General features: G+C 46.0%; 1 protein-coding gene across 2 annotated transcripts; it reads right to left on the bottom strand.

The window, feature by feature from the left end:
- Nucleotides 1-7,076: 7,076 nt before the first annotated feature.
- Nucleotides 7,077-19,081, bottom strand: LOC140460532 (uncharacterized). Of its 2 annotated transcripts, XM_072555116.1 has the most exons (3): nt 18,992-19,081; nt 13,174-13,328; nt 9,313-10,946 (listed from the first exon to the last, which is right to left on the bottom strand). In XM_072555116.1, the coding sequence occupies exon 3, from the start codon at nt 10,604-10,606 to the stop codon at nt 9,878-9,880; it is 729 nt and encodes a 242-aa protein (XP_072411217.1). In that variant the 5' UTR covers nt 10,607-10,946; nt 13,174-13,328; nt 18,992-19,081; the 3' UTR covers nt 9,313-9,877. The 2 variants fall into 2 exon arrangements, 1 of the variants encoding a protein (XP_072411217.1); XR_011954160.1 differs by lacking the exons at nt 9,313-10,946; nt 18,992-19,081 and adding an exon at nt 7,077-7,520.
- Nucleotides 19,082-19,320: the final 239 nt, after the last annotated feature.

Below are 19,320 nucleotides of genomic sequence, written 5' to 3'. Positions count from 1 at the left end.
TTTATGTATCTGGAATATAAATCTTATCGCTTCTTTGGTGATCTTATCAATTGTCATAAGTACCTATCTTGTTCACTCATAACCTTTTTTAAAGGAAGGAAATCTTCAGTCTTCTCCCAATTTGGTGAATGTGTAACCCTTGATCCAAACACATGTGGTTGAGTCTTAACTGCCCTCTGAATTGGCACTTGGCTTTTCTTTGGGAGACAAAGTGTCACGTTCCATGAATGAATAAAGAAAAATATTCAGGACAAGGTTGTCAATGTCACTGTCAGTGAAGGGAAGATTGTGATCTAGTGATACTGGTTAAGCAGCCCTGAGATCTCGGTCTTCTGAGAACAAAAATTAAAGTCCCATCATGGATGCTAGTGGACTTTATTTTCAACGAATAAAAAGATCTGGAAGTGAGAGTTTGTCTCCGTACTGGCAACCAGGAAACCATTATTGGCTAAGACAATGAATTACAGATGTTGGAGATCAGCAACAAAAGGCACAATTGCTGGGGAAACGCAGCAGGTCTGGCAGCATCTGTGGAGAGAAAACAGTTAATGTTTTGAATCCAGCCTAATTTTGAAGAGCCACCGGACTCAAAACAGTAACACTGTCGTCTCCTGATAGGTGCTGCCAGAACTGTTGCTTTTATCCAATCATTACTGATTGTTGTGAAAGTGTTCTTTAAGGGAGGGAAATCTGCCATTCACAACCCTACACACGTGTGTGCACGCTCACATCATGTGACTCCAGACCCACGACAATGTGGTTTACTCTCAACTGCCTTCTAGAATGTAGCCAATTGCTCGGTCCAAAGACCATGAGGGATGGTGAGGAAATGTTGGACGGGCTAGCAACAATCCCATCCCTCAAAATATTTTCTTATATTTTATAAAGCATAGGTTAATGAAGGACAAACAAAATAAACTGCTATGGGAAAGTCATGCCCAACTAACCTGATTTGCTTGTTGTTATAAGTATTGTTTTAAAATCCTCTTCAGAGAGGATATTGGTTCCATCATTGTTGCGATACTGCGTGTAATTCTGTGCTTTCTGCTACAGGAAGGGTGTTGTGAAACTTGAAAGGGTTCAGAAAACATTTACAAAGATGTTGCCAGGGTTGGAGGGTTTGAGCTACAGGACGAGGCTGAATAGAGTGGGGCTATTTTCCCTGGAGATTTGGAGGCTGAGGGGTGACATTGCAGACATTTATAAAATCATGGGGGGGCATGGGTAGGGTAAATAGGCAAGGTCTTTTCTCTTGGGTGAGGGAGTCCAAAATTAGAGGGCATAGGTTTAAGTTTAATGACAAATGGAGTTTAATATAGATAAGTGTGAGCTCTTACATTTTGCATCGTCAAATCAATGTCGGAATTTCATGGCCTATGGTAGGACCTTAAGGAGTGTTGTGGAACAGAGGGATCTTGGAGTACAGGTTCACAGTTCTCTGAAAATTGAGTCACAGGTAGAAATGTTTTGGCACACTGGCCTTCATCAGTCATGGCATTCAGTGTAAAATACCGAATTAGAGTCGAGATAAGCACACATACCAACAAGCACCAAATCTGTTTCATATACAGTATTTCAAAACAAGAGATGTAGGTTTGCAGGTTCATAGCTCCTAGAAAGTGGAGACATGGATAGACAGGGCGGTGAAGAAGACTTTCAGCATGCTTGCTTTCATCAGTCAGAGCACTGAGTACAGGAGTTGGGATGAATTGTTGCAGCTGTCACAGATTGCACACAACAACATCAAGACGTGACCCTGTCCTCCCCAGACTGACAGTCCCTTTGCAGATCAGGGGGAAGACACCCCTTTAATTGTGATGAACAGAAAACATGCCATCCTTCAAAAAAAGGGCTGTGTTCACAAATATTTGGAAAGAAGAAGGAAGTTGCAGTCTGGGTGAAGATCAATCTTCATTCAGAGAGAGAGGAAGAGCAGCAGCAGCTTCAAAGTTCATGGTCCAACTTCGGAACAGACCTTGTCTGATTTGCAGTTGTTTCTGCTTGTAATATCGTACTGCAGCATATTGTAGATCTTCAGTAAGAGTGTAAATACTGCACTACAGAGGTCCATTCAACAACTTGAGTCCATGTGAACTCTTCGTGGAGGTATTCAGTCTGCCCCATAACCCTGTTGGTTGACAGTTACATATATATCTACACAAAGATCTTTGGCATTGAGAGGAAATAATGTTCCACAGTAACTAGAATTACGTTCAGATTTTCTATCATGGACTGACTGTGATGACCTTTGCAATCACTTCACAGGAATATTACAAGAGAAGAATTTGGCGGCAGAAATCTCAGACCAAACATCACATCAAAGTCTGACAGTCAGTTGATTCACGAGGACGTGGATATTGATGGCCTTGAAAACAAAGGGGAGAAGGTCTGTCTGCTTAGTTAGGTTTTAGACGTCAGTGTGAGGAAACTCAGAGTCTCACATACCCACACACCAGACTAGTGAGTGGAACAAGCTTCACAGACTGAATGAGAGTATTCCAATTATCAGCGGGTGCACCAGTAACACCACGCACATGCTGTAAGTGTGACCGAGTATTCAACTGATTGTTAAGGTCTGAGACAGACGAGGGCACCTGCCCCATGGAGAAACCGTGGAAATGTGGGGAGTGTGGGAATGGTTTCCCTTCCCCGTCTGCGCTGGAGATTCATCGGCGTTTGCACACTGGGCAGCGGCTGTTCACCTGCAGTCAGTGCAGGAATGGCTTCACTCAGTTACACCACCTCCTAGCCCACCAGTGTGTCCACACCAGCAAGAACTCGTTCATCTGCCCTGTGTGTGGGCAGGGCTTCACTCAGTCACACCACCTGCTGCCGTACCAGCGGATCCACACCGGGGAGAAACCGTTTTCCTGCTCCGTGTGCGGGAAGGGCTACACCCAGTCGTATCACCTGCTGCTCCGATTCCGCGTCCACACTGGGGAGAAGCTGTTCACCTGTCCCATGTGGAGCAACTTCTGCGATTCCTCCACCCTGCACAAACACCAGCACATCCACACCAAGGAGCGGCCGTTCAGCTGTCCAGTGTGTCGGAAGGGCTTCACCCAGTCGTGCAACTTGTGGAGAAACCAGCAACTTCACAAGCGAGATGGCGCAGGGATTCGGGTTGGATTCTGCTGTTACCATTGCCGAGAGTCACATCTTGAACGCTGTTTCGTGGGTGAAGTGGGAAGGGCAAGGGGTTTCTTTATGCTGACGGGCCGCACCCTCACCCACTTTACTTCCAGTGGGGGCTGACACTCTCTGAGCCTGGGATTGCACCTTCCCTACGGAAACAGTCCACAAAAGTGGCTGAAGTGCAGGTAGATCTGAAATAGATACATTTGTTTCTGTCCCATTGAGTCTCCAGCACAGTCGATCCAATTGGCCTCTGTCAGTGTTTATGCTCCACCTGAGCCTCCATCCACCCCTTCATCAGCATACGCTGTACCCCCTACTCCTCCCTGCCCAAGCTGTGCCAATTCCTAATCCTAACTTAGACCTGCTATTTATTGCCAATGCATGGTTTCGGTCCCTGTATGCACCCCCCATTCATGTGTCTATCCAGATACACCTTAAGTGTTGCTAAGGTGCCTCTTTCCACCACATCCACTGGCAATGCATTCCAGGCATCTACCATCTGTGTGAAAAATCTTCCCATTCAATTCTCCCCCAGACTGTCCCCCTCTCGCCTTGAACCTGTGCCCTCTTGTAGTTGATTTTTCGACCCTGGCGGGGGGGGTGGGGGGTGGGGGTGGGTGGGGGGGAAGCCTCTGACTAACCTCACAGACTATCTGACCCAACACCAAACATCCAAGGAATAATCCACACAGACCAATTTCCTACCCCTATTACTCGACATTTACCCCTGATTAATGTCCCTAACTTTCACCTTCCTGAACACTGTGGGGCAATTTAAGCACGGACAATCCAACTTAACCTGCCAATCCCTGGGCAGTGGGTAATTTAGCATAGCCACTCCACCCTAACCAATACATTTGGATTGTGAGACGAAACCGGAGGAAAGCCATATCGACACCGGGAGAATGTGCAAACTCCACACAGATAGTCGCCTGAGACTGAAATCAAACCGGTACCCTGGTGCTCTGAGGCATCAGTGCTAATGATTGAGCCACCATGCCGTCCCCGTCCAGCCAATCTGTGTGTCTCATCATTTTGTTGAGGTCATCCCTCCGCCTCCATCTTTACAGTGAAAATAGTCTTGGTTTATCCCATCTCTTCTCGTAATGAGACCTCCAGACCAGGTAATGTCCTAGTGAACCTTCTCTATACCATCTCCCTAGAGCATCCATGTCCTTCTGGTCGTGTGGCGACCGGAACTGCACACAATATTCTGAATGTGACTGGAATAAATAGCTGTAACATAACTTGCCAACTCTTACATTCAAGGCAAACGTGCTTGTGAACCTTCTTGATCACGTTACCCGCCTGTATTGCCACTTTTGGAGATCAATATAGCCAGATCCCTCTCTATGCCAATGCTCCTATGTGGTCTGAAATTTATCGTACAATCCGTGTATTTTCTATGTATCTGCATCCAGCTTCAACTTAATTGCATTTCCCTCTTTATCTCTTTCCCCCATCCTCATCCCTCCACACATCAGCATATCATAAGACTATAGGATCAGAAGTTATGCCATTCGGCCCATTGAGCCTGCTCCACCATTCAATCATGGCTGATAAGTTTCTCAACACCATTCTCCCCGTAACCTTTGATCCTCTTGATACTTAAGAACCTAGTTAGCCCCATCTTAAATGCATTCAATGATCTGGCCTCCATAGCCTTCTGGGGCAGGGAATTCCATAGATACACCACTGTCTGTCTGAAGAAGTTCTCCTTATCTCCGTTCTAATAAGGTCTTCCCTTTACTTGAAGGCTGAGCCCTCGGGTCCTAGTTTCTCCTACCAATAGAAACATTTTCCCAACATCCACTCTGTCTAAGCTGTTCAGTATTCTGTAGGTTTCAATTAGTTCCCTTGTCATCTTCTAAACTCCATTGAGTATAGACCCAGAGTCCTCAAATGTTCTTCATATCTTAAGCATTTCACTCCTGGTACCATTCTCATCAACCTCCTCTGAACATGTTCCAGGGCCAGTACATCCTTCCTGAGATATGGGCCCCAATTCTGGGTACAGTACTCCAATTGTGGCCTGACCGGAACCTTATAGACCTTCAGAAGTACATCCCTGCTTTTATATTCAAGTCCTGTCAAAATAAATGCCATTGTTGCATTTGCCTTCCTAACTACTGACTCAGCCTGTAAGTTTATCTTGAGAGAATCCTGGACTAGAAGTCCCAAGTCTCTTTGCTGTTCGGATTTCTGAATTTTCTCCCCATAATCCTTCTGTTCCAAGGTAGCAGCAGAGACTTCCAGACACACTGATTTGTATTCAGGGATATCCAGGGATCTCAAGAACTGCCAGTATCTCAGGAAGAATCGTTATCCCAGGAGGAGGCAGAGAGGAGCGTGGTGTGCACCTGTAAACTCCAGAACTTCCCCAACTTCACAAGTCAGCAATAACTCTTTCTGGACCAAGAAACGAAAGGGCCGATGAGAAACTGTGACACCACAGGAACTGAAATTAGGCCATTCAGCCCATTGAGTCTGCTCCACCATTCACTCATTCTTGAGTATCAAGGGGCTCAAAGGTTACAGGGAAAATGGGGCTAAAAAACATATCGACCATGATTGAATGGCAGAGCAGATTCAATACTATAAATGGCCTAATTTCTGCTAGTTCACCAACCCTGGGAAGAAGGGGTTAATTGCAGGGCAGGCTGTTTCAAACAGACAGCTAACCCTCAAGGATAAGAAGGTAAACTACAGACCTGAGGTCTCCAGCAATGTGAGGTGATGTTAGAGTCTTAAAAAAAAGTCACACCACAGATTTGAAACTGAGGAAACGCCACCAAAATTCAACTCCAGAATGATACAGCAGCAGCAGTACTTAGAAGAATAATACTGCATCAAACCCCTGGACACTTCCAGAGATGGGCACTGTCGTTGGAAACCCAGTTAAATTCAGCCATCAATTGGGTGACAGCCAAGTTTGAGGGGGTGAAGCTGAATGAATTTGAGGGGTTTTATTTGTGGTTGCTCCGTGCAATAAAGTGTAAATCATTGTTTCAGCAGTTGATTCTCTGTGCGGTTTCTGAGTCAGGAGCCAAATTAAGGTAATTCACCCACAACCACACCATGAGGCTGGGATTAATATTGACTCCATTGCATTCAAGAGAATGTCTTCAATACTGTTATAAAGCGAAGGCTGACCACCCCGCAACTCCCCCCTCACCCCGCCCACCACCCTGACCACCCCCACTCTCCAAGATCTCAAACCGAAACGTCCAAAGAGTGGCACATTGCCCTTTAATGTGAAAAGTCAGTGTGATAAGTGGTGTAACCTGCTGTAGTGCTAAAAGAAAATCCCTGACACTTTAAAATCAACAATTTCTTTAACCAACTCTCACTGTGAGCAAACTAACAAACTAAATAAATCCGTCCTAACGAATGAGTATTCTGGAATAAATCAAGATTCTTCTGGTATGCTGTTCCAATCAATACATCTCCCACTCAGATAACACAAAATAGAATTTAATCTCCCAGATTACAACCAGGTTATGTGTCTTCCGGAATATTCTCTGCTATCTTCTGTGGGGGATGCCTCCTCCGATTCCTCTGTCAGGAATGTCCTTTTCTATTTTTCTAAATGATGCTTTCTCGAATACACAGCTGACTGAGAGCACCAATTCTTTATGACAGGATTGGTCCTGTTGTCAAAACTTTAGGATTTAAATTTAATAAGTTTTTGGTAGCCAATGGGGCTGATTTAAATTGATTGGTGAAATTGAAAACCTGTTTTCTTGTCCTGCTAACTGTACAGCCCTTTGATACAAATGTTTCAGTTCAGGTGCTTTCTGTTGTGATGATGCTGCTCCTTTAAGAAGATTATGTTGTTCTTGGTTTATTTTCAGGAGGGGTTGTAAAAGGCAGAGCTTCTCATTCGTCTAGAATTAAGGATTTCACTAATGGTTAACAGATACTGGCTAAGTCAACAATCAGGGAAAAGGGTTTGACATTTTATTTTCTAAAACACTTCTACAATGAAAGGGCAGTTGTCCCATTCTTTTCCCCTGGTTTGGGTTTTAGCAAGCAGTCTGTCTGAAGCTACTGCAGGAAGAGATGTTTCCTGATTCAACAGATGGTTCTGGCTGACTCTGAAGCTTCAGGGCAAATAGTACCGGCGTATTCAGCCTCTCCCTGTAGCTCAAACCTTGCAGCCCTGGCAACATCCTTCCAAACCTTTTCTGAACCCTTTCAAGTTTCACAATGTCTTAAAAAGACGTCAACTTTGCTCGACTAATGTGGGAGAATTTTCTGCACGACGCGTTGTGTCTGAAAGAGCCTTCCCCTCTGCTGTGACAGAGCTGCAGTGACTTTGAAAAGCCTGACAAATACTGTTATCAGTCAAGGATTCATTGGGAGAAGCTTTTCAATCACATCTGGAAATGGAGAAAGTGTTTTTAATAATGAGACATGAATAAAGGCTGCATTAATTTTTTTGTTCTGAAGATTTACTCATACATCTCAAAACAGAGCAGATGAACCCTGTCGCAAGAAGTCTACGGGAATATAAGACACCAATGCCTCTTTCCTGACCAGGACCGACTTTGCACAGAAAACATGGACATTTTAAATGAATGGGGTGCCATTCGTTTTAAGATCAGGTGAACTTAAGAGGCACAACATTGCCTTAGAAATGAGAGATCCTTGACACACACACACACACAGCCAAAATCATCACTGCCATTATTATCTAATCAGAATTTAGGCTGGGATGTTTTTCCACTGGAGCAGAGGAGGTTGAGAGGCAATATTTTCAAACCATGAGGGGTAGAGTTGGCTTACTGGTAGCTATGTCTTCCTTAGGGGGAGGATTTCAAGAGCAAGGATGCGTTTTTATGGTGAGAGGAGAAAGACGGAAGAAAAGGTGTAGGGCAAAATATTTATAGAGTGTAGTTCGCCTGGGGGAACTAGCTGCCAGTGGAAGTGGTTGAAGCAGGTCCATTAACAACATTGAAAATGTGTTTCAACAAATACATGGATAGGAAAGCTTTAGAAGGATATGGGCCAAGTGCAGGGAAATGGGGTTAGTGTTGACAAACATTTTGATCAGCATGGACCGGTTTGGGCTGAAGGGCCTGTCTCTGTGCTATAGTACTCGATGACTGGTGTTTCTGTCACTCTGACAGTGTTGAGTTTCCACATGAACCAGGAAAATGTGAGGACTGAAAATGCTGGAGATCAGAGTTGAGAGTGAGATGCTGGAAAAGCACAGCAGGTCAGGCAGCATCCGAGGAGCAGGAGGATCGATGTTTCAGTCATAAGGACATCCAGATGAATATCTCACTAAATCATGCTGAATAAAATCTGATCTCATTCGTCAACTCTGAAGTGGAGGTGCTGGGGGTGGACAGGTCAGAAGTCACACAACACTAGGTGACAAACCCAATAGATTGATTTGAACTCATGAGCTTTCGAAGCACTGTTCCTTCATCAGGTGAAGTGATGAAGGAGCAGCACTGATGAAGGAGCAATGCTCCCAAAGCTTGGGATTTCAAATAAACCTGTTGGACTGTAACCTGGGGTTGGGTGAGTTCTGACTTTTTCAACTGCGCATTCATGTTGAACTTGATGGGATACTTTATCCAACTCGGCGTAGTTAAATCATATCACTTGGAGGGGTTCATTTGAAACCTTCCCGGAGGTGAATTCAACAAGATTGAATTATTCAAAGTTATTCCATTCTAAACTTACATCAGGACCGGTAGTCATAGAGAGGTACAGCGCGAAAACAGATCCTTCAGTCCAACTCGTCCATGCTGACCAGATATTCTAAATTAATCTAGTCCCATTTGCCAGCACTTGGCCCAAATCCCTCTAACCCTTTCTATTCATGCCCCCAACCAAATGTCTTTTAACTTCTGTAATTCTACCTGCCTCCTCCACTTCCTCTGGCAGCTTATTCCATACACGCACCACACTCTGCATGAAAAGCATTCCCTTTCGGTCTCTTTTAAATCTTTCCCCTCTCACTCTAAACCTATGCCCTCTAGTTCTAACAACATCCTGATAAATCATTTCTGATGGAGATGTCAACGTTTCGGGTAGAACCCTTCTTCAGTCCTGAGAGATAATACCTGAAATGCTGACTTCTCCACCTCCTGGTGCTGCCTGCCTTGTCGTGCCCAACCTCCTGTTTGTCTATTTTAGATTCCAGCACCTGCAGTTTTTAATTTTGTCTCTAACAAATGGTGGAGCAGATTCGATGGGTCAAAATATCCTAACTTCTGCTCCAATGGTCTTGTGATCTTAGGATTGTGCGGGTCCTGGGATCAATGAGCAGCAGCGCCCACTGGAAGCAATGTTCACAGAATCATAGAATCCCTGCAAAGTGGAAACGGGCCCTTCTGCCCAACAAGTTCAGAGCGACCCTTTGAAGAGTAACTCACCCAGACACATTCTCCTACCCTATCACTCTGCACTTACCCCTAACTAATGCACCACACCTGCACACAATGGGACTATTTAGATTGGCCAATTCGCCCAAATATGCGCATGTTTGGACTTTGGAAAGACACTGGAACACGCGGAGGAAACGCACACAGACACGGGGTGGTGGGGGATAGTGCAAACTCCAAACAGACTTCACCCTGAGGATGAAATCTGCGTCCCTGGTGTTATGAGGCAGCAGCGCTAACCAATGAGCCACCACCACTCCCAACCCCCCTCCCCCAGTAGAAAACAAAAAAGCCTATCAATTCTCCCACTGCACCCACTATCAGAAAGGGCAGGAGGTTCAGTCCTGGGGATGACCCTCAGCAGTGTTACTGGCAGAATCGGATTGTTGGGAGAATTGGTGCCTCCGCTGGTGCTTGTTCAAGCTGCAGGACATTGTGAACTTCTGCCCACATTCGGGGCAGGCAAACGGCCTCTCCCCAGTGTGGACCCGCTGGTGCGTCAGTAGAGTGGAGGAGACAGCAAAGCCCTTCCCGCACTCGAGGCAGGTGAACGGCCTCTCCCCAGTGTGGACCCGCCGGTGCTTCAGCAGGTCGGAAGAGCGTGTAAAGCACTTCCCGCAGACAGAGCAGGTGAATGGCCTCTCACCGGTGTGGACCCGCCGGTGGGCCAGCAGGTCAGAGGAATCGCTGAAGGCCTTCCCACATTTGGGGCAGGGGAAGGGCTTCTCACCGGTATGGACCCGTCGGTGAATCACGAGGTGGGAGGAGCGAGTGAACACCTTCCCACAATCTGGGCAGCGGAAGGGCCTCTCTCCTGTGTGCACCCGCTGGTGCCTCATCAGGGCAGAGGAATCATTGAAGGCCTTCTCACACTTGAGGCAGCTGAAGGGCCTCTCCCCTGTGTGCACCCGTCGGTGCCTCAGCAGGGCAGGGGAATCACTGAACGCCTTCCCGCATTCAGGACAGGAGAATGGCTTCTCCCTGGTGTGACTGCGCCGATGTGTCTCCAGGGCAGACGGGACACGGAAGCCTTTCCCGCAGTCGCCACACTTCCATGGTTTCTCCATGGCCGAAGCTACAGTTGTACACAAACGTGTGTATGTCCCCTCCCTGCCTTGAATTCCTCTATCCAGCCAGATAGCTGATTCAGGCTCCACACTCAGTGCGTTGCTGCAACAGTAGGGTCTCTCTTCCAGTCCCACTGATGCTGAAAACGTACTGAAACAGGAACCAATTGGATCATAGTTGAAAATTGTTGCAGTCCCGATGGATTGAGTGGCTCAAAAATGCTGGAGAATCTGAGTCAAAAACTATGGGTCAAGCAGCATACGAAGAGCAGGGGAGTCAATGGTTCAGGTATAAGCCTGAAATGTGTGCTTTTGAAACTTCATCTTCAGATCAAATACTCTGAAAAGAGATTACAAAAGTCATCACTGTCAGTCCAGGGTACAAATTCAGAACTAGCAATTCTACTTTCTGCAGAACATTCTTTTCTTTTGTTATTCCACAAAACTGAAAGCACCATCCCACTCTCTCTCTCTCTCTCCCTCTGTTCTCACGCCATTCTAATTCTCATGAAAGTACTGATTCAGGATCTGACTGTGACAGAAGAGCAAAACAGTCACAACTGACATCTCTCTGAATTTTGGATACCTCCACCTGAAAATTAATATCTTCCACGACATTGGGATACTATTGAGAGTGAGCAGGTCTGATTTTAGGAAGCAAAAATATAGTGTGTACATTCAGGATGAACCTAATATTCAGCTTCTTGACAAACAACCAAACACAAAATGGTTAACGTGCCCCCACGGGGGTGGGGGAGTTTTGGAATGAGACATCAAGGCAATGATACTAGAGAGAAACTGAACAGACTGAAGTGGCAAACCAGAGTCATCTGGATATACAGCACAGACAAAGGCCCTTTGGTCCAACTGGTCTATGCTGACCAGATATCCTCACCGAATCTCGTCTCATTTGCCAGCATTTGGCCCATATCCTTCTAAACCCTTCCTATTCATATACCCATCCAGATGCCTTTTAAATATGTTAGGATTATGCCAGCATCCAGCTCTTTCCTTACATGCACCGTCTTCTGCATGAATTGCCCCTTAGGTCCCTTTTAAATCTCCCCCACCCCCCTCCCCTTCAAACCTATTATTCTCTAGTTCTGGATTTCCAGAGAAGTGACCTTGTCTATTTACCCTATCCATGCCTCTCTTGATTTTATAAACAATGGAAGCATCAACGGCTCAGGGCGGGGATGGGGGGGCGGGGGGAGTGGGGGGGGGGAGGGGACGGGGGACGGGAAGGAAGCCGAATGTGCTGGAGCCAATATGGAAGAAGAGGACACAAAACCTTGAAGTTGCAATGAGGAATACTGCATGTGCTGTACTTGTACCTGTTGCATTTATTTGTGGGAATCAAGTGCATTTTAAAAATAAAAACATACAAGGTATCTACCTCTCCCCTTTCCCAATCTCCCAATGCTGTCCTGCACACAGAGTGAGAGAATTGGGAGCAGGAGTTGGCCATTTGGTCTTTTGAGCCTGCACCAGCATTGAACAGATCGTAACTGGATATGAATATACCTACAGCCAGGTGGATAGACTGGGATTTCTTTCACTGGAGCAGAGGAGATTGAGAGGTGATGTTAGAGAGGATTATAAAATCATGAGGGGTACAGATGAGGTGAACGGCAGGTGTCCTTTCCCTAGGGTGGGGCTTTGAAGATTAGGGAACAAATTTTGAAGGTGAGAGGAGAAAGATTTTAAAAAAGACATGAAGAGCTCTATTTCTTTCACACAGAGAGTGGTTTGTGTGGATGGGTGTCCAGAGGAAATGGTGGATGCAGGTACAGTTACAATGTTTAATAGACATTTGGAAAAGCACATGAATAGGAACAGTTCAGAGGGATATGGGCCAATCACTGGCAAATGGGACTAGTTGGGTTTGAAAACATAGTCAGCATAGACGAGTTGGACTGAAGGGTCTATTTCTGTGCTGTATGACCCTGTAGCTGTTCTGTACTGGTCTTAAAACCATTTTCTTGGAAATCCAAGATGGCGGTGGTTTGAGTGGTCTGCTGTGCTGGGCTCTGTGCCATACCCCCGGCAAGGTGGACCTTTACCCCCTACCCACCCCCCCCCACCTCATTAACCATCTGTAAGAGAAAACAAATTGCTAATAGAAACTTACTGAACATCTGGAGCTGCTATAATTGTGGTTTGACAGCTTTAGGACCAGAATGAAAGCAAATGAAGGAAAGGAGCCGACAGGAGTGCAGCAGGCAGGGCACTCCCCTACTGCATTGAGGGTGCCTGGAGCCAATGCTCAAACTCCCAGGGCAGTCCCTTTGGATTTAATGGGGCAGCAGCAGTTACTCTCGGAGATGGCAAACTCTGAGAAAAGATTGAAGCAGCAGTGGAACCACTATCTGCCACGCTGGAAAAGCATAAACAGAAAATTCAAATGTTGGCCCGAAGAGAATAGGCAGTGGAGGAGAGGACCGTGGCATCGGAGACCGTGGCAGAGGTCTCAGGAGGAAGGATCCAAACGCTGGAAGACCAGGTTCGGGTCCTTCAGGAGCAAGTGGACGACGACCTGGAAAACAAAAGTAGAAGAAAAATCTTACAGCTCGTGGGTCTTCCGGAATGCAAGGAAGGTGAAGACCTCGTTGGATTCCTGGGGCTGGAGTCGGAGTCGGGTCTGTTGAGTGTGGGGCGGGCCCACTTGATCGAAATGCGGTCAGGGCCGGACCCGTGCCCCCGCACGGTCCTCGTGCAACTCCTGCATTATAAAGAAAAACAGTTAGTGATTGAAACAGCAAGAAGACTGGTAAGAGATCCAGAGGCCTTAATGCACAAAGGCTCAAGAATAATGTGTTTTCAGGGCTTCTCGGGAGCCTGGATTAAGAACAGAAGAGCATTTGATGAAGTTAAGAGAAAATTAAGCGATCTGAACATTCAATATTACTTGAGGTACCTGGCCGTGTTGCATTTCTCTCATGAAGGGACGGTATATAATTTTGATTCAACAGAAAAGGTGAAGGGCTTTGTGAATTCACTGAATGAAAGGACTCAGGTCGGGGAGAAGGCGGGACATCATGACAGACAATGTTACTTTTTGCCCCTTTTTGTTGTGGTTATCGGCTTTATATGTACTGCCTTCATGTAAAACTGGCATTATTTAGTAAAACGGTCGGTTAGGTATTGTCTGAGGCCTTTTTTTCACTGCTGTCCTTTTGTTTTTGGATTGGGGTGGCTATATCTATGGTTAAGATGTATGGAGAAGGGGTGTGGGGAGATGGGCAACCATTGTTAACTCTCAGAATGTAAATAACATGCTTTTTTCAATCTGTGAATTGCCTGGCGCTTGGGGCACAGCCTCAGCGGGAAGGAGCCGGGATGGTGGCAAGGGTGGGGTGGGGGGGGGGGAGTTCTCTACATAATTGGGGTTATTTGAGTGTTTGCTTAAGTTTTCTATGGTTGTTAGATTTTTATTTATAGTAGTTTTTAATAGGAGCAGTTTTTAGACTTTATAGAGTTAATGTCTTTGTCGCTCACCACACCTCAGATAAGCTTCCTCCTCTTGGATAACCACAGGCTGCCCTGGATGACCACGGCTACTGATTCGTTCAGGTGGTGCACCTGGAATGTAAAAGGGAGCCATTCCCCCATTAAAAAAATGCTGTTAAGCCCTAGAAAGGAAAGGGTGGACATCGCCCTGCTGCAAGAGACACATTTAAATGATAAGGAACATCTAAAACTGCAGCGGGGGCGGGGGCGGGGGGGGGAGGGTGTTATGATAGGGTATTCTTCTCCTCCTTTAGCTCCAAGTGTAGAGGAGTGGCTATACTGGTAAGAATGAACCTTCCTGTCCAGGTAATTGAGCAAATTAAGGATGAACATGGATGGTCCATCATTCTTACAGCTCTAACACATTAGATTAGATTACTTACAGTGTGGAAACAGGCCCTTCGGCCCAACAAGTCCACACCGCCCCACCGAAGCGTAACCCACCCATACCCCTACATCTACATCTACATCTACATCTACCCCTTATCTAACACTACGGGCAATTTAGCATGGTCAATTCACCTGACCTGCACATCTTTGGAGTGTGGGAGGAAACCGGAGCACCCGGAGGAAACCCACGCAGACACAGGGAGAACGTGCAAACTCCACACAGTCAGTCGCCTGAGTCGGGAATTGAACCCGGGTCTCTGGCGCTGCGAGGCAGCAGTGCTAACCACTGTGCCACCGTGCCGCCCACATGGAGAAGAGTATGGCGTCCTGAATGTATATCGTCCCCCGGTGCACCCTCTTAAATTTCTAATTGATGCAGTTGCTAAATTAATAGGTCTAGGGTGCGCCGCATGGTCATTGGAGAAGATTTTAATCGCCTAATAGATCCCGAGGTAGACAGGGTGCCAAGGGGCCAGGCAGATACACCGACACAACTGAAGCAGTTGGTGGACATGTGCGAGGAGTTGGGGTTAGTGGATGTGTGGAGACATTTCCACCCTAATGGAAGAGACATTACTTTCTCTTCCAACCCACACAAGTGCCACATGGGAACTGACACTTTTTAATGCCATTGGATTGCTTGAACAGAACATTGGCTTGTGAAATTGGCAATATAGGTGTCTCGGACCATGTGCCAGTGTATTTAGATGGTAAAGTCAAGGGTGGTGGAATGGATGCACAGCACTGGTGCATGGACCCATTCCTGTTAAGGCGTAGCAAATCCGTTGAGTACAGCAGAAGAGAGTTCAAGGCCTTCTGGGATATCAACCCAGGTACGGCCAGTAATCCAGCAATACTGTGGGAGGCCACTAAGGCATATTTATGAGGCCTGATTATTTCGTATTCAACAAATGGAAGGAGACAGAGGGAGGAGCAAAATCAGATGCTGGAGACCCGGCTGCAGATAGCTGAGGAAGCATATTATAATAGGCCTTCTCTGGTCAAGCTGCAGCTCTCCGGACTGCTCTCGACTCATTGCACACACAGGTGGCGAAAAAAGGGTCTCCTTTGCTGAACAAAGATTGTTTGAATTTGGAGATAAGCCAAGTCGATATCTGGCTAGAAAGAAAAATGCTTCCCAATCTTTTATGTCTGTTAGAGAGAAGGCTGGCACAGTAAGTTGAAGAAGATCAATGTTAGATTTATGGAATACTTTGCACAGTAATATCGGTCAGAGGGAGACGAACACGGTGCAGCGAGGATGCAGTCCTTTTTTGAGGACCTGCACCTCCCCAGTATAAAGGCAGAATAGGTTTCCCTGTTGAATGGGCCTATTACGATACAGGAGGTGCAGGAAGCAATAAAGCATCCCACTGGGGTCAGATAGATTCCCAAGTGAATTATATAAGGAATTCATAAATGTGTTCGTGGAGCCGCCTCTGGGGATGTATTGCTATTCATATACACAGGATTGTCTTCCGCACTCTCTTAGGGAGGCTAATATCTCCCTCATTTTAAAGGAGGGGAAAGAGCCTGAAGAATGTGCTTCACACAGACCCATTTCACTGTTGAATGTAAATTTTAAAATTGTTACCAAGATGCTGGCCCTGAGGTTGGAAAATGTGTTGCGCTAAATTATGAAAGATGAATAGACGGGTTTTGTCAAGGGCTGTAGCTCCTCCAACAATATCAGGAGGGTACTGACCATAGTGCAGGTATGCCAGCAAAGATTGATCCCGGGTTCGGTGTCTCCCTAGACGCAGAAAAGGCGTTTGACCAGATAGAATGGCCGTACCTATTTGGGATCCTACAGCGTTTTGGTTTGGGGGGATCCTTTGGTCGATGGGTGGTGGAGTTGCATAATGATCCTAAGGCAACCATCATCACAAACTGCACTAAGTCAGATAACTTTAATATTGGGAGAGGTAGTCGACAGGGGTGTCCTCTTTCACCATTGCTATTTACCTTGGCAATTGAGCCATTAGCTGGGGCTATCAGGAGGGATCCTGAAATAATGGGGCCAGGGGTGTGAATGGGCGGGAATAAGATCACCCTATAAGCTGATGACATCCACTTCTCCTTGGCCAATCCGGAGGAGTCCGTTCCTCAATTGATTCAAACAATTAATGTATCTGGAGTTTTTCGGGCTGCAGGATCAACTTTACAAAATCGGAAGCCGTGCCAGTGGGGGGTATAAATGGAGGTGCCTGATCTGAAGGATGGAATGAAGTTCCTGTTTAGATGGTCGTCAAAAGGGTTTTTTGTATTTGGGAGTTTTTATTACCCCTGCCTTCCACCAGCTGTATAAAGCTAACTGTGTACAATTACTGGAGAGGATAAAACGGGGGGTGGGGGGTTGGAGGGGTGGGGGGGTGGAGGGGGGGGGGGCGTTGGTGGTGGTAGTGGACCTTCTAGACTTGGAGATATCAAATAAGTGCTTTGTTAGCATATGTGGGTGACTGGGCACAGGGGGGTTCAGGGTCGATTTGGCTTGACATTGAAGCCTTGCAGTCCCCTAGTTAATCTATTATTCATGGATAAGATGAAATCTGTGACTGAGCAGTGTAAGAGTCCAATCATTTTAAATACGGTGAAAGCCTGGAAGATAATGAGGCAAGACAAGGGCAATTGGCTGAAGACCTCGTCATTTACCCCATTGGCGGGAGCCCAATGATTTCAATCTGGGGCAATGAACTCTGGCTCTAAGTCATGGGAGAATAAGGGAATCTTCTGTCTGGGAAACTTATTTGAGGCGGAGATCTTCATGTTATTTAGCCAGCTAAGAGAGAAGTATGGATTGTCTAATAGGAACGTTTTCCGGTACTTTCAGGTAAGGGATTATATGCAGAGGAAGACCACGCTCCTGGCTCAGCTTTACAGGCCACATGTGGAGAAAAGAGTGCTCCGGTGTACGGGTGCTCTTTCAGTTAGTATTTTGCATCACTTACAGAAGGGATGTGCCTTTGGGATGTGGAGGGACTCTGTAGGACATGGAATCGGGAGCTAGGAGAGGATATTGCATTGGAAGTATGGGAAGATATATGGGAAAACGTAAGGAAAATTTCAATATGTAACAAAGCAGAGGTCATGCAATTGAAGATTTTACACAGGGCTCATTTGGCGCAAGAAAGGCTAGCTAAGTTCAAGAGAGGAGCGTCACCAGGGTGTCCCAAATGTAAAATTAGTATAGGCATTCTCCCACACTGTTGTAAGATCCAAAGATACTGGAGTGCTTGGTAAGAACATCCTGAGGATTGAAGTTCTTTTGCGGTTGCCAAATTTGCTCTCTCTGGGGGAACACGGGAAGAGACTGTGTAACATTCTTACCCACTGTGCGAGGAAGCACATTTTAATGAATTGGCCATTAGAAATGCCCCCAGGTCTTATGGGGTGGCATATGCTGGTGATGGAGCATCTCCCCCAAGACTACCTCACAAATATGGTGCACCACAAAACGGAATAATTTTACAAGACATGGCGGCCCTTTCTAAATTATATTGATGCAGACTTTTCAGCAATATTAATTAGGGGTGTGGTACAGCCATGGGAATCAGTCTGGGCACCCGTGGGGTCCTGTGAGGGGGAAATTGGGGGAAAAGAATATTGGGAAAATGACTTGTGCTTACAGGATTGGGAGCCTCAGTGGAGGTGTGGTGAGTGAAATAGAATAAAGTAATGTGATATAATCTAATTTAAGTTAATGTGCATTCAGTTTAATTTAATTTTTATTTAATTTGATTATAGTTTAGCTTAAGCTCAGCAGATATGGTTGTTCTGGTAGGGTAGTAGGTAGTTCATTATTAATAGCATTGTGATATGACATTGTTGTATTGCCTCTATCTTTCTGGACTTTGGTTTAGTTTTTTTCTGTGTCTCGATGTTTTGTAAAGGATTTGAAAAAGTTTCCAATAAAATATTTAATTAAAAAATTCTTGCCTTCCCCCATAACTATATTTGACATTTAAAAGTCAGATGAACTCAGCTTTGGAATATATTAAATGACCCCTAACTGCAGGGAGACATTTCTGAACTCAATTTCTCTTGCTAATATACCATTTGCCTTGATCATTGCTTGCTGCACCTCTGTGACAACTGGCATTGACTGGAGTAGAAAGCCTGAGTAGAAGGCAGCTGAGGCACCTTTGTACATCCACACATCATTCCTGATGAAGTGCTTGTGCCCAAAATGTTTGACTCTCCTGCACCTCGGATGGTGCCTGAACTGCTGTGCTGTGCCAGGACCACACTTTTCAACTCTGATCCCCAGCATCTGCAGTCCTCACTTGCTCCACATCCCAATATATCACCATTTAAACATTGCATCTCCTTTCTGCTTTTATTTCACAGGAAAGGCTACAACTGCACACTGTGTTACTGTATTTGCCATGTGTTTGCCAATTAAGACACAGACCTGAACCAACTTTGCTGAAAGTCGAGTTGAACACGAGAATGGAAAAGGGGGTGAGAAAAATGTGTTGTACTCACAGATGTTGGATAGAGGAAAGAAGTTGCAGTTGGGGTAAGGCTCAATCTTCATTCAGAGAGAGAGGAGCAGCAACGGCACCAACACAAACTCATGATCCAACTTCCGCATTCAGACAATGGGGGCAGGCTCCTTCCGGTCCTCCAGCACTTTCCATTGGCCCATCAAAACAATGTCGTGCGTCGTTCCCGCTGACAGCAAAGAGCATGCGCAGTATTCTACTGACACCGAGAAGAATGCGCAGTGCTTGCTGACACTGAGAAGCATGCGCAGTATGCCAAGTGGAGTTGCCGGTGCAACGGACAGATTTTCAGTGTCCAAATGCCAGTCG

The sequence above is a fragment of the Chiloscyllium punctatum genome, chromosome 36, assembly GCF_047496795.1.
Source record: "Chiloscyllium punctatum isolate Juve2018m chromosome 36, sChiPun1.3, whole genome shotgun sequence".
NCBI lineage: Eukaryota > Metazoa > Chordata > Chondrichthyes > Orectolobiformes > Hemiscylliidae > Chiloscyllium > Chiloscyllium punctatum.
The sequence above is the reverse complement of the archived record's forward strand: the minus strand, read 5'-3'. Positions and strand labels throughout refer to the sequence as shown.

Coding starts and splice junctions, on each gene's coding strand:
- LOC140460532 (XM_072555116.1), bottom strand. CDS start 10,606: ATGGAGAAACCATGGAAGTGTGGCGACTGCGGGAAAGGCTTCCGTGTC.